This window comes from Penicillium coprophilum (genome assembly GCF_028826855.1).
Source record: "Penicillium coprophilum strain IBT 35676 chromosome Unknown utg000001l_segment0_segment0, whole genome shotgun sequence".
In the NCBI taxonomy this organism is placed as follows: domain Eukaryota; kingdom Fungi; phylum Ascomycota; class Eurotiomycetes; order Eurotiales; family Aspergillaceae; genus Penicillium; species Penicillium coprophilum.
Genome location: NW_026622720.1, coordinates 1,783,515 through 1,796,195, shown reverse-complemented (window position 1 = coordinate 1,796,195; position 12,681 = coordinate 1,783,515). Strand labels below are relative to the sequence as shown.

Here is a 12,681-nt window from a genome sequence, read left to right as displayed (position 1 = left end):
ATAAATATGACAATGGACTACTTGCGGACTTCAACAGGTTCCAGCGTTCAACAGGCGTAAGAGGTAATATCAGGGCCATTTTCTACCTAAATAGGCTACTATATATGCTATGCTATGCTAGTACAATACAAAACAGAACTCCCTCCAATCACTGTACACAATGCTCCCAAGTATACACGCTTTTCCAGAAAGATATCAAACCCCGAACTAGACAAACAACCAGCATCCATAAATTTCATTCCCACCTCCTCCACTCATCAACAGCCTTCCTCATCTCCTCATCACAATCATACCCCTTCGACTGAGCAACCACCAGCTCCTCCCTCCGATCAAGGAACCGCCTCTCGGCCTCAACCCTCCTCTGCGCAACAGACTTCAACAACCCAAAATCATCTCTAAGAACCGCCTCCCGGAACTTCGCCCGCATACGCGGCGAGTATAGTTGACAACTCGCCTCCCGAGTCCGACCAGGCCCATCACCAGGCAAGATCCGCATCTTCGTCGTGACCATGCACGCAATAGGATGATTCGATCTAGCCAGCGGCCAAACAACTTCATCATAACAATCTTCGCACACACACATCTCCGGCAGCGATGGGATAAAGTGCCATGTACTAAGAGCAGGTCTGTCGCGACGACAATCACGCAGCACGACCTTGCGCCGTGCGTAGTTAAGGAACTCGCGCGTGTCCGGGCGACGGGTGCGTGAAGAGTCCGATTCAGCGCGCGAAGCTGATGCATCGAGGAGATCGATGAATTTTACGAATCGGGGACTGGAGGTCACGAAGTCGCACACACGCTCGGCGGGGTCTGGGTTTGGCTGGAAGGTGTCGCGGTGACTGGGCATTAGGATACGGATGTTACGCGCGCAGCTGTTGCAGACGTTGAAGCCGGCTAGGTCGCCGCCGGTTTCTGGGTCGTAGATGCGGTACCAGGATTGTTCGGCGACGATGCGGCCGGGACACGCGCGTGTGCCGGGTGGTGGACGGGTCATTTGGTACAGGAGCTCCAGGCTATCGTGTTGCTTTTTGATCATCTGGGCCCAGGCGAGACGGGTCCATGCGTTGGCGAAGGCACATCGTGTCTTTTGTCCGGCTGGCTTTGAGAGACTGGGAATGAAGTAGTCCCGGTAGCGGGAGTGCGCAATTTGGCTCATGCAGGACGGGCAGATGTCCAGGTGGGTGAGACCTTTAAGCGTGTACCAGTCTTGGTAGCCTGCTACGGCGATGGTTCGAGGACATGGAGAGAGTCCCAGACCTACTGAGCCGGGGCGCTGTGGTGATGTGCCAGGGGGTCGAGTCGTTGCGGGACGAGCCAGCGACCTGTCCGGATTGACTTGGGTTGCGACCTGGGTTGATGTAGGCTTGAATATCTCGGGTGCTGGTCCTGAGGGATGGCGAGATCCGTACATTGACTGGGTAGGCGGCATTGTCACTGATGTCGCGCGGGCACGTGAGGCCGGGGGCCCTTCCTGTTGTGTTTGCTGTGTCGGGACACGCTGAGACCCACGCGAAGGTGAGTGCGATGCTGAAGCAGGAGCAGGAGGCGGAGGGGCCAGAGAAGCATCGAGAGGAACTGGCTTAGCAGGCTTCACAGTTGGGGGACTTTGCCGCACCTCCGGGTCTGACATAGTCCCCGAATCCCGCAGTTCTTGTCGCTGGCGAAGTTTCTCATCAATGCGTTCTGCGAGGGTGGGCCCATTTGCCAGAGTCGATACAGGAACAGTGGGGACAGGCGCCTGGGGTTGTTGCGGGGGTGGTCTGTTGAGCGTGGTCGTCGAATCTGACGAATATCCCGAGCTAGGCTCCCGTCGAAAGCGTTCTGGCATTGGCCGTGCTGCTGAGGGCGCATATCTTGCACTGTTGGATCGGCCGATGGAAGGCTTGGATGATTGTGGATGGAGCTTGTGGTGTGCAGGAGCTTGAGCATTACTGCGATCCGGCGCACTTGGTCCACGGGAGCCATGAGATGTTTGCATTGGCGGACCGCGTCTGCTAGCATTGCCAACCCGACCATGAGAGGGTGGTTGGGATTCCAGCTGTGTATTAAGCTCGCGGGTGGGCTGTTGCTGGGCCGAAGGCCGAGATGGCGGGCCGCGTGGTTGACTTGCGGTTGACGGCGGTGCACGTTTCGGCCGATCATCAATATCAAATCTGACGGTATTCCGAAAGATGGGCTCTTGAGCAGGCGGTGTCGTTGGCCCTGCACTTTCATCGGAAGAGACACTACCGAGCCCAGGTACACTGGGAACACTGTCCGGGGAGGCAGAAGATGGAAGGGGCGAGTTGGCGGAGACTATGATTGGATACTGATCGACAGCCCCTCTTGTATGAACGCCGTCAACCCCAGGCTTATCTCCAAGCTTGGAGAGACCGTTTAGCTCCTTCGAGAGAGACTGGGGTTCTTCCTCGACGCATGGTGCTGGAGGCCATTGCGATCGCGCCCGTCGAGGGCCGCGAGAGTAAGTCATATCTAAAAAAAATTGGTTTGGCCACGCAGAGAGTGTGGAATATGTTTGGTCTATGACGTTAACTTGGTGCGTTGACGTCTCGTGGGATAGCTCGGGAAATGTGGTTCATAGTATAAATATTTGGACTTGAAAGGTAAGAAAAGTTGCAGGGGAGCAAGAAAATATTTCACGTCTGAAAGAGAGAGAAAAATTTTCACGAAGTAGACAAAGGTGCACGCTTTAAAGTACGTGCGCGAGCAGGGAGTACAAGGGTATATAAGCATTGGTGGATGGCATCGGGCACCACCCTGAGCGAAAGGACCTCTGATAGGCCATTTCAGTGATTGGGCGAGAGCAAAATACAGGAATAGCTTCAGGCTGAGAAGTCATAGGGTGGCAGTGGATTTTCGTGAAACATATGGTCGAGTCACCGTCATCAAGGGGTGTGTGGCTATGGCAGCGTGTTGATCATTGGGCACGAAGTGGAACCTCCCGGGTACTGCCGTTGTGTTTCAGGTCGATTTATTGCGAGATCAGACCACAGGATCATTGGGCAACAAATGAAAATCTCCCTAGTTGCCCAGGGGGTGTTGAGGAAACGTCAAATCGATCCAAGACCATGGCCTGCGTAGTGTGTATGGAGCGGGGGAGATCTCCTCTCTTTCATTTGTAATGCAGTCAGCGGCAGATGATACAAAGTCGGCGCTATGCCGCCCTTGTCATGCAGGTCAATGTGCCGGGGACATGGGAGATTGGCCCCTCATGGGGCTCTGAGTGGTTTGCCTCTCGGTTTGGTACGGACGATTGAAGCGCCAATATGGCGGCAGGTCAAACCAGGAGGGGGTTCAAGCTGGATCTTTTGTCTGAGAAGACATAGCGGCACTAAATCCGTTGGATATAATTGTTCCTGGAGGTCTGTGTTGTAGGGGGTGTGTATAATATAGCAAGTATACGGAGTACCCTTGTTCCGACTGGTGGCCCGACGGAAATGGCGTCATATCCCTGTGAGATATTTGCGTAGTCGAAATTTCAATATTGGATTCATTTTTTGGGGAGTAAACCTGTTTAGAGTACAGGGAGCTCACCATATACTCTGAATGAATGCAATTGAAATTTGTTGAGGAACATTGTGGCAAAGAGAAGAGAGAAGAGAAGAGAAGCGCAATAATTCCGGACTGTGGAGATGAATTGCGGGGATCGATGACAAATGTGAAGGTCTTCATATCTCCCCTACATCCATCTTCTTCATTAATATGTTTCGATCTCTCCTAAACAGTAGTCGACTTACAGTCCGCAATCAAATTCTACCTCCATTCGTGAACCAATTCGTTCCAATCCGCAGCATGTCCGTCCCATCAACCATGAAGGCCGTAGTGGTCGAGCAGACCGGCGGCCCTGAAGTGCTGCAATTCAAGACCTCATACCCAGTTCCTACCCCACAAGCAGGACAGCTGCTAGTGCGCAACAATATTTCGGGCATCAACTACATCGACACCTATTTCCGAACAGGCCTGTACGCCTCACCCAAGCCCGAGGTCTTGGGCCGCGAGGGCGCTGGTGTGGTCGCTGCTGTCGGTCCTGAGACTTCGGGCTTTGAGATCGGCGATCGGGTGGCATGGTTGGCTAACGGTGGGTATGCGGAGTACACCGCAGCGCCGGCGGCCTACACCGTGAAGATCCCCGAGGGGATCAGTGATGAGGATGTCATGGCGTCGTTCCTGAGCGGTATGACGGTGCTTGCTTTCGCAAAGGAGACTTATCCCGTGCAGAAGGGCGACTGGGTTCTTCTCCACGCTGCGGCCGGTGGTGCTGGCTTCCTTATGACGCAGATTTTGAAGACTATGGGTGCCAAGGTTATTGGCACCGCCGGCGGCGCAGAGAAGTGTGCGCTTGTGAAGAGCCTCGGTGCTGACGTGGTGATTGATTACCGCAGTGAGGAGGGTAAGGACTGGGTCAAGACAGTTAAGGAGGCTACTGGCGGCCGTGGTGTCGATGTTGTTTATGATTCTGTCGGCAAAGATACCTGGGAAGGAAGCTTGGAGGCTGTCAAGCGCAAGGGTACTATTGTCTGGTTTGGTAACGCCAGCGGGCCTGTGCCACCGTTCCCTATTGCGTATGGATTTTCCCTCTCTAGATGTGCCGTGGCCAGTGATACTGATGAGTTTTTGACAGAAAACTTACCCCCAAGTGCGTCAAGATTGCTCGTCCGTCGCTCTTCGGATACATTCAGACTCGCGAAGAGTTCGAGACCTACAGCAATGATCTGTTCGGCCTGCTGAAGTCGGGTCAGCTCAAGACCAAAATCCACAAAATTTATCCTCTGGAAGACATTGCTCAAGTGCACAAGGTAGGTAGTCTCCGTCTTTTTTTTTTTTTTTTGCGTGATCGTTGTGTTTTCTAACCCTTTCGACAGGATCTTGAAGGGCGGAAGACCATGGGTAAGCCGCTCGTGAAGCCTTGAAGCAGAACGTGCTTCCATATACAATACGAAATACATTATGATCTATAGATAATGCAAGACTTTGATTTTCTTGGATATCCATATGGGTTTCACTGCTGGTTCAGCGTTTGGGTTAAAACATATTTGTAAAAAGCAATGGCAGATGCGTAGCAGACTGATCACGTAGTAACTAGATAGCTGCACTTAGCGAAATTTCAGTCATTGGTTCCCTTCCCTCAGTTTACCCTTCATTGTCTCGTTCTTCTCACTAGCCTCCGAGGTCTCGGTTGGTCTGTACCTCGGGCTCTTGACTCTTCGCACTCAAAATCTCAGTCGCCTGGATGTCTGCCACTCCTTGACTGCAAACTCTCTCGAGTCCTTCATTCTTTGTAATCTCCTACTCACTGGAAATCTTGATTGCTTGGATGTTTGTCTGTCCAAGACTGGGCTATGCTTCGGGCTCCCGCTTCTTCACAGTCTGAGCTACTAGCTCGGCCTGTTCCTTTGCAGCCTCGGCGGCTTGCTCAGCCTGATTCTTTATCTGCGCTCTTTGCTCGCTGAGAAACTTAGCAAGTTTAGCCTCTTCCTTTTCAATCTGCTTCTTGTGCTCGTGGAGAGCCTCCACATCCAGGGCGGCTTGCTTGACTTGATTTTCTATCTGCTTCTTTCTGCCCTCGAGAGCCTTTGCCATGTTCTCCGGATCGAAAACAGGCTTGGTTCTCTCAGGATTCATGAAATATCCGATGATCCGCTTAAGGCGTGGGAAACGCTTCTCATCAAACGGAATATCGCGAGGCTCATCGCTAAGGCGGATGGGGCGTGGCTCTCCCTGGGTCATGCAGTGCTTGCCTCTCTCCGGATAAGGATCCTTGGGCAAGTCCATCCAATATTTGATTTCCTCCATGTCCCAGCCAAAGCTCTGAAGGGCATGGATCACTTCCCAAGTGGGTTTCATAGGATGATGATCCGGGTTGAAATTGAAGTCCAGCTCGTTTGTCACGAGGTAGATAGCCCAATCGGCAGGGGTGGGCTCAAGAGGCTCAATGATAGAATCTCTTGCGCGGCGGCGTGCGACTTCCTCCTCATCGGGAATAAAGTTAATAGGAGCGGGTTCCACGTAGTCCATCATCCAGTCATTGTACATGAACTTGTAGAAAGTTGGCAGCACAGACAGTATTTCATCAAAGTAGTACTGTCCAAAGTTGGTCTGATAGACGGTCGTGATGATCTTCATTCCAGGTAAGAGGTTGACAAAGAAATCGGCTTCCAGGAGGAATTCAAACTCGTAGGCCGGGGCAAAACCAGCATCCCAGTCAACCTTTTCCCAAGGAGCCAGGTCAAAAGCACCTCTGGCAGGATCGCGGAATTCCTTGGCTCGAACCTTGCCCACTGGAATGAGGTCAGGCCCCAGCTCCCTGTAGTACGCGATGGTTTCCTCGGTAGGTTCCTCCACAGAGATAACCTCGAAGCCATCGATATCTTCAACCCGTTTGGCTTCAATCATGTCCATGTCCATGTCAGCGAGAATTTTGAATTTGCGTGCAGTTCGATCATTTCCGGCGATTGCGATGGCGTACTTGACGGCCTTGCGAGCCATGTCAGAGGTGAACACCCTTGTATCAGCGTGTCGAACATTAATCCAAGCCGCCGGGTCATCCACATCCTCGAAGTAGTAGCCGCCAAATAGCACGGAGCAGCCGCGGTTGAAGTCCCCGGGGCCTCGATGATTAACAAGTAACTGGTTCATCCACAACTCCTTGGCAGCCCTATCACAAGTCTTTCGGGCTTCCTCGAGATCCTCCTTGTACTCGGGGCAAACGTCGTGATAGAGCAGATAAGAGAAGAAATTCTTCATTGTATCAGTGCAGATTTTAATCTCCTCCTTGGTCTCAGGGTTGTAGTAGCCCATGTAATATCCAGTTCTATCAACAAGTCAGCATATGTGACTTGAACTAATTCTTCAGATGTCTCAATACTCACAGGTAGCCAGTGGCAACATCGTTCCACTGGATAGGGTATGGCTTGCCCCTCTTGGGAAAGATGGCCGTGGTGCAGCGAGCTTGCATTGCCTCTTCTTTGGTCATTTCCTTCAGTTCCGACGGGGTCACTCCCTGGGAATGATTGGGGCCCACGCTGACACCGCCATACTGCAGATACTTGAGAAAAACCTTGCGTCTGTAGGGCTCAAGGCGTCGCTTGTACAAGAAGCGCTTGATGCCCTCGTCAATTCGACTAGATGTGTCATATTAGTAGGCGTTATGTCATAGATCATCTTCAAGAACCTTACTCGAGAACTGGTAAAGCTCTGTCATTAAGTATTAGATAATGTCTCAATTGAAGGAATATATGGACATACGGATCATAAATCTGCTTGTTCTCCTCGAACTCCGCTGGGGTAATTGGCGCATCAGCGTAAAAGGGTTCAAATCCAGAGGGTGCGTTCTATGAAAACTGTCAGACGATATGTGGGCAGGCAAGCATTAGTATCACAGTCTTACCTCTCCCCTCTGACTCTTCGGGCGCCTCTTGTTCTTCTTTTTCTTCGAACGACCAATGTCCAGTTCCACATTTGCGAGAGCCTTTTCCTCGTCGGGATCATGCTTGAATCCAACCTTGGATGTTCGTTCCGAGACTGCATCATCGTCCATACCGAAGGTGTCATCAGTCCTCTCTGGCTCTTTGATATCGCCTGAAAGACCAGTTGCTTTGGGAGTGGCTTCTCCAAGCTCGGCTTCAGCTAGAACCTCCGAAATACTCTGATAGGGCTCCCTAGTCTTTAGAGCATTGCTAGCATAATATTCCTTCTGGGAAACTGAAGTGATTGGGACCTGGTCAGACCGAGCCGGGACACTCACATCATGCTTGGATGCAACCTTCAACTTCTCGAGCTCAGCCGGGCTAAGAAAATGAACATGAGCAACCTTAGGCCTAGCAGAAGAGTTACTCAGGTTGGAAGCTGACTGCAAAGTAGAAGATTCTCCCTTGCCAGCTTCGGTATGCTCTTGGCCCTGGTTGATGGGGCCAAGGTGAACAGTGGGACCATCGTCGGTGGCCATGGCTTCAGTGCGCTTCATGGGCTTCTGAGCAGCACTGGGCTCCAGTGGCTGAGTAGCTTCAATAGACAAATTCTCTTCCCGCGGGGGATCAAAATTATCATCCATGATGAATGATGAAGGTGTGTGAAAGAACGATGATTCCGTGTCGCGCGAGAAGCGATGAAGAAGAAAAGAAAAGATCAAAATAGAAGAGAAACCCAATCCGCAGCCTTGGAGGGTCTCGCCTGGGGCAATGGGTTGCTTAGTCGTGATGCTTAGTCGTGATGAGAGTTGTGATGCTGTTGAAAGAGGACGATGAGGTCAAACTAACATATATCATGTTTCTTTCACTTGAGAAGATGTTATACATAAAACACTATAATATTTCAAACTAAGAAGAAAATTCATGAACATTGAACGCATTGAAGTTGTATAGATCGTCCACGGGTATAGATATGGAGTTAGGGCCGAAAATGACATCGCCCCCTCATCTCCGTTTCGGAGGTTTGTCTCTTCATGTACTTCATGTACTTCATCTCCCTTCTTTCTTTAGATATTGATATTCAAATTCATCTTGTCCACTTGTCAAGCTTGAAAGTCTACCTGTGAACATCCTCATCTCAGGAATATTCCAGTTTGTCTTCGAAATACACACCTCAGCTTGAGCAGAGTTGTATCAAAATGTCCTCAAAATCAGAAAGTCGAAAAACACCTCAGCTAGGCAGCGAGGACCTAGTCCCTTTTGACCATGCTGCTGCGGGACAGTAAGTTTCACACCCCCGCTCTGTTCCTGGCACGTCCCACATCATTCGGCTGGGTGCGCAGAGAAAACCAACCCTGGCGGACTTGAATACGATATGAGATCTACGGCAATACTAAAAAGACGTTTCTCTCCAGCGATGGTGTTCGCTGTACGCCTTCAGGTGCCCTGATCGCGAAGCCATGCACCCGACAGGAGGTAGAATTCTACGAGTCCAGCGCGCTCCACCCCGCATTCCAGGAGTTTATGCCCCTCTACGTCGGATCCCTCTCATCTTCCGAGCAACAACCACCGCAGGCGATCGCTACCGCCCGAGAATCTGGCGTCCTTCCACTTCCTGAGTCTGACGATGTAACTCCCGATTCCTCCCTTCCTAGCCAACCACCATCCCACACAGCTTCCACCCCCGAAGACGGCGCTGCCCCCGCCAAGGAGGAAGCAGCATGGGTACCTTCTGGGGGAAAGCAAATTGATACTGGCTTATCGATCGTGCTGGAGAATATCGCCTGCGGGTTCCGTCGGCCGAACGTGCTGGACGTTAAACTCGGCGCGCGTTTATGGGCCGACGATGCCCCGCTCGAGAAGCGGAAGAAGCTCGATGAGGTCTCGAAGGAGACTACCAGCTCTAGCCTTGGATATCGCATTGCGGGCATGAAGGTCTGGACAGGCCATAATGGGGAGACTGATGAGGGTGATCGGACAGATCCATATGCTACGAAATACGAGGGCGCAGAGGGTGAAAAGGGCGAAGTCATTGAGAAGGATGGCTATCGGCGGTTTGACAAGTGGTACGGCCGTTCTTTCAAGGAGGATAATGTCAAGCAAGGCTTCGAAACTTTCCTTGCTGGCGCAAAGGCGGGCAAGATAGACCGATCAAAGATGGTCGCTCAGCGCTTGGCAGAAGAATTGAAAAATCTGCAGCGGGTTCTCGAGTCCGAAGAGAGCCGGATGTACTCTGCAAGTGTGCTGGTGGTCTACGAAGGAGATGTAGAGGCGATGGAGCATGCAATTGAAGAGGAGCAGAAGGCCCCAGCCTCCCGTTCTCGGGAAGAAGACGAAGACGAAGATGACGAGGAATTCGAAATTCCCGAGGAAGCCTTGGAGATGGTCAATGTCCAACTTGCTGATGGGGTGCCTCAACAGGCTATCAATATCAACATTGATCCCGAAACCATGCAGATGCCCGAAGAGGACGATGACGACGAGGAGGAAACTCCCAAAGTCCACGCCCTCCGCCTGATTGATTTCGCACATGCCAGTTGGACCCCTGGACAGGGCCCTGATGAGAATCTTCTCAGGGGTGTGCGCAGTCTTGTCAAGGTCTTTGAGGAACTGGCAGAGTGAAATGGAGTATGAAATCGCTGCCCACAGTTGCTGGCGGCTGTTGGGTGTATTACTACCTTGCAACGAAACTTGCAACTTTTGTTTGATTTAATTTCGTCTCAATTAGCTAGGTCATGTGTATTTTCATTCATCACTCAGTCAATTTATTGTATTCATTTCTTCGCATTTGAACCGAACGCCAGGTCATCCATGGACCGGGATGTATATTTGCTGACATAATCCCGCCGAGACTTCGACATTGATCTTCAACATCGCGGAATTGCAGTTGCGGAAAACCTCAAGCCAAAATGTTCCCCACACGTGCCCTTTTCGGCCGGTCGGTCTGGAAAGGTGAGTCTTGTCAGATCTTGAAGATCTCTATATCTTGATAAATATCCAAGAAACCACACGCTAACCCTTACAACAGGCCCAAACATCGTCCCGTACGTGACATCCAATGCCTAATAGAAACCAATCCGCCCTACCCTTGAGCCCAAAAAATATACTCACAATCGGGCTTTCTTATACTGGTACAAAAAACTGATCGATAATTCAAAACAGTCTCCCTCTCCCACGCACTCTTCCCCCTCCACCCAACACCCCCCGATCCGCACCACGAAACGCGCCGCAACCATCCTACCGAACTTTGTCGGTCTGCGCTTTGCTGTGCACAATGGAAAGACATATGTTGAGATCCAGGTGACTGAAGAGATGGTCGGACGGAAGCTTGGAGAATATGTTGCGTAAGTATACACCTTTGTATGCCCGTTCAGCGCAAGCATGATAGGCGGGTTCATGGTGATGTGGTTAGTTGCTAACATTTCGTTTGCTCTATAGGACCCGCAAGCGCTTCACATACAAGCAGTCTAAGAACAAATAAACGATTCGCATAATCGCCTAATGCAGGCACCTCTTTGCGTCGGGAGAGCTGTATTGCGTCTCTTTATTTTGCCACACTATGTACAGATATATCGTCGGGGTCCATGTGACATTAGCTGCTTTTGGGTTGGAGTTCAATATACATTCTTCTTTTTTCTAGATGCAAAGTGTCAATCGTAATGTGCGATGCGATAAGTGTGCAAAACCTAAATATATAACCTATATAGAAGGCAAAGAATGACATTGTCCTGTAGACCTTTACTTCCAGTTCAATATGCTATGCTTCTACAGATTCTAATATAGATTTTAAGCCAATCACATGGGAAATGTTCATATCATTCCACAACCAGTATCTGTGGCATTGTATACATAGATTCTAGTACCAGATCACAATTGAAGAAAACGCCAATCCATTGGATCCGCCCAGCCACCAGCCCAGACTAATAATGCAGTCATGATCCCAGGTCACTCAAGACCATTTGCCCACCTGAACGCCGTCCCTCAGAAAACGCAAAAGACAAATTATGGGAAAAAGTGCAAATAAAGAGTAGGCCACAAATAACAAACCCACCAACCAATTTCCATCACTGTACTACCTGTAGAACTCCCCTCGCTTCACGCTAACCCCATATTCTGAAACTGCCATTCCAAGGTCCTCCATGGTCAACACCGTGCGTCCCTGACCAGAGCCACCGGAACCACCACCTCCAAATCCAGGCCGCTGGATACCGAGATGAGTGCCGGCTTTGCTGCTCTTGCTGCCATCACCGCCAGGAGCTGGGGCACCTGCGCCGGCCGGAGCACCGATACCAGCTGCAGCTGCTAGACTGCCGATAGGATTGTTTGCGGAGGAGCTGTTTGAGGCGCGGATACGGGCAAACTGATACGAGTCTGCTGCGATGTCTGAGACGAACTTTTGCGCGGCAAGTGCTAGGAGTCGCGCGAGGTGAGGTGGGGTCTGGCCGGGCCCTGTGCCTGGTGGTGGGAGACCGGCGAGGGTGAGGTAGTGGGCGGTGACAGCGTCGGGAATCTGGAGATCAAGAGTCAGCTTTCTTTTGCTTTTCTTTGGGTTAATGGGATCTTGTGTCTTGTGTCGCGGGTCTTGCTTTCACATGCTTTGGGGGGAAATCTTGGGGGTAGATCACATGGTTGGCCGGGACGTCCACCGTGTGACCGGGTGATCAGGGGAAGCCCAGTGAGATTACAGGCTTGTCTGAGAGATGACTTACAATTGGTGCATAGTCATCCATCTTGCCGAGGAACTCGCGCAAGCTTGTTTCCTTCTTGGAGGGTTCTGGCGCTGGGGCCATGGGATCTTGGCCAGGCGCGGCGTTCGCATTCGTTCCGGTCTGGTTGTCGGTGGTCATGTCGACGTCTTTTTCGATGGAAGCATCAAGATCGGGCTCAGTTTTGATGTGATCTTCTGTGTCAGATGGAGGGGGGTGTTCTTGTGATCCGTTCTGAGGTGTGGGTTGGGGAGGTTGCGATGTTTGAGAGTCGGCCATGGTGGGCAGATATCGGCGGAAAACCCCTGCAAGTATCCTTCAATCGAGACTGGGCTGCAGACTTCCAAGTACAAGGCCAATCAATGGCGGTTATACGTTCGTTTATAGGGAGATTCAAAGTCACACGGGTAGTGCACGGACCATCTGAACTAGGACCTCGGAGGGCCTTTTTTATAGGGCTACATTATACATCTATCCAAGGGCTTTTCTTCTTCTTTTCATTATTCATTTTGATGTTCTCAACTATGTACTCATACACTTGGAATGCAATAAAAGCAACCCAATCCGGC

General features: G+C 51.1%; 6 protein-coding genes across 6 annotated transcripts; 3 read left to right on the top strand and 3 right to left on the bottom strand.

The window, feature by feature from the left end:
* Window positions 1-235: 235 nt before the first annotated feature.
* Window positions 236-2,470, bottom strand: N7500_000657 (uncharacterized protein; the record flags this gene model as incomplete). The annotated part of the gene is made up of 1 exon (XM_056671803.1): window positions 236-2,470. The coding sequence occupies one exon, from the start codon at window positions 2,468-2,470 to the stop codon at window positions 236-238; it is 2,235 nt and encodes a 744-aa protein (XP_056537376.1).
* A 1,232-nt stretch (window positions 2,471-3,702) lies between these two features.
* On the top strand, window positions 3,703-4,910 carry N7500_000656 (quinone oxidoreductase family protein; the record flags this gene model as incomplete). The annotated part of the gene is made up of 3 exons (XM_056671802.1): window positions 3,703-4,562; window positions 4,622-4,796; window positions 4,863-4,910. The coding sequence occupies 3 exons, from the start codon at window positions 3,703-3,705 to the stop codon at window positions 4,908-4,910; spliced, it is 1,083 nt and encodes a 360-aa protein (XP_056537375.1).
* A 427-nt stretch (window positions 4,911-5,337) lies between these two features.
* N7500_000655 (uncharacterized protein) lies at window positions 5,338-8,050 on the bottom strand (the record flags this gene model as incomplete). The annotated part of the gene is made up of 5 exons (XM_056671801.1): window positions 5,338-6,811; window positions 6,870-7,121; window positions 7,177-7,194; window positions 7,246-7,331; window positions 7,388-8,050. 5 exons carry the CDS (start codon window positions 8,048-8,050, stop codon window positions 5,338-5,340), a joined length of 2,493 nt encoding a protein of 830 aa, XP_056537374.1.
* A 555-nt stretch (window positions 8,051-8,605) lies between these two features.
* N7500_000654 (inositol polyphosphate multikinase) lies at window positions 8,606-10,028 on the top strand (the record flags this gene model as incomplete). The annotated part of the gene is made up of 2 exons (XM_056671800.1): window positions 8,606-8,688; window positions 8,822-10,028. The coding sequence occupies 2 exons, from the start codon at window positions 8,606-8,608 to the stop codon at window positions 10,026-10,028; spliced, it is 1,290 nt and encodes a 429-aa protein (XP_056537373.1).
* A 287-nt stretch (window positions 10,029-10,315) lies between these two features.
* Window positions 10,316-10,887, top strand: N7500_000653 (mitochondrial 37S ribosomal protein uS19m; the record flags this gene model as incomplete). Its single annotated transcript, XM_056671799.1, has 4 exons — window positions 10,316-10,358; window positions 10,435-10,454; window positions 10,569-10,750; window positions 10,845-10,887. The coding sequence occupies 4 exons, from the start codon at window positions 10,316-10,318 to the stop codon at window positions 10,885-10,887; spliced, it is 288 nt and encodes a 95-aa protein (XP_056537372.1).
* Window positions 10,888-11,478: 591 nt separating this feature from the next.
* N7500_000652 (putative TFIID and and SAGA complex TAF10 subunit) lies at window positions 11,479-12,391 on the bottom strand (the record flags this gene model as incomplete). Its single annotated transcript, XM_056671798.1, has 2 exons — window positions 11,479-11,916; window positions 12,116-12,391. 2 exons carry the CDS (start codon window positions 12,389-12,391, stop codon window positions 11,479-11,481), a joined length of 714 nt encoding a protein of 237 aa, XP_056537371.1.
* Between the last annotated feature and the right edge of the window lie 290 nt (window positions 12,392-12,681).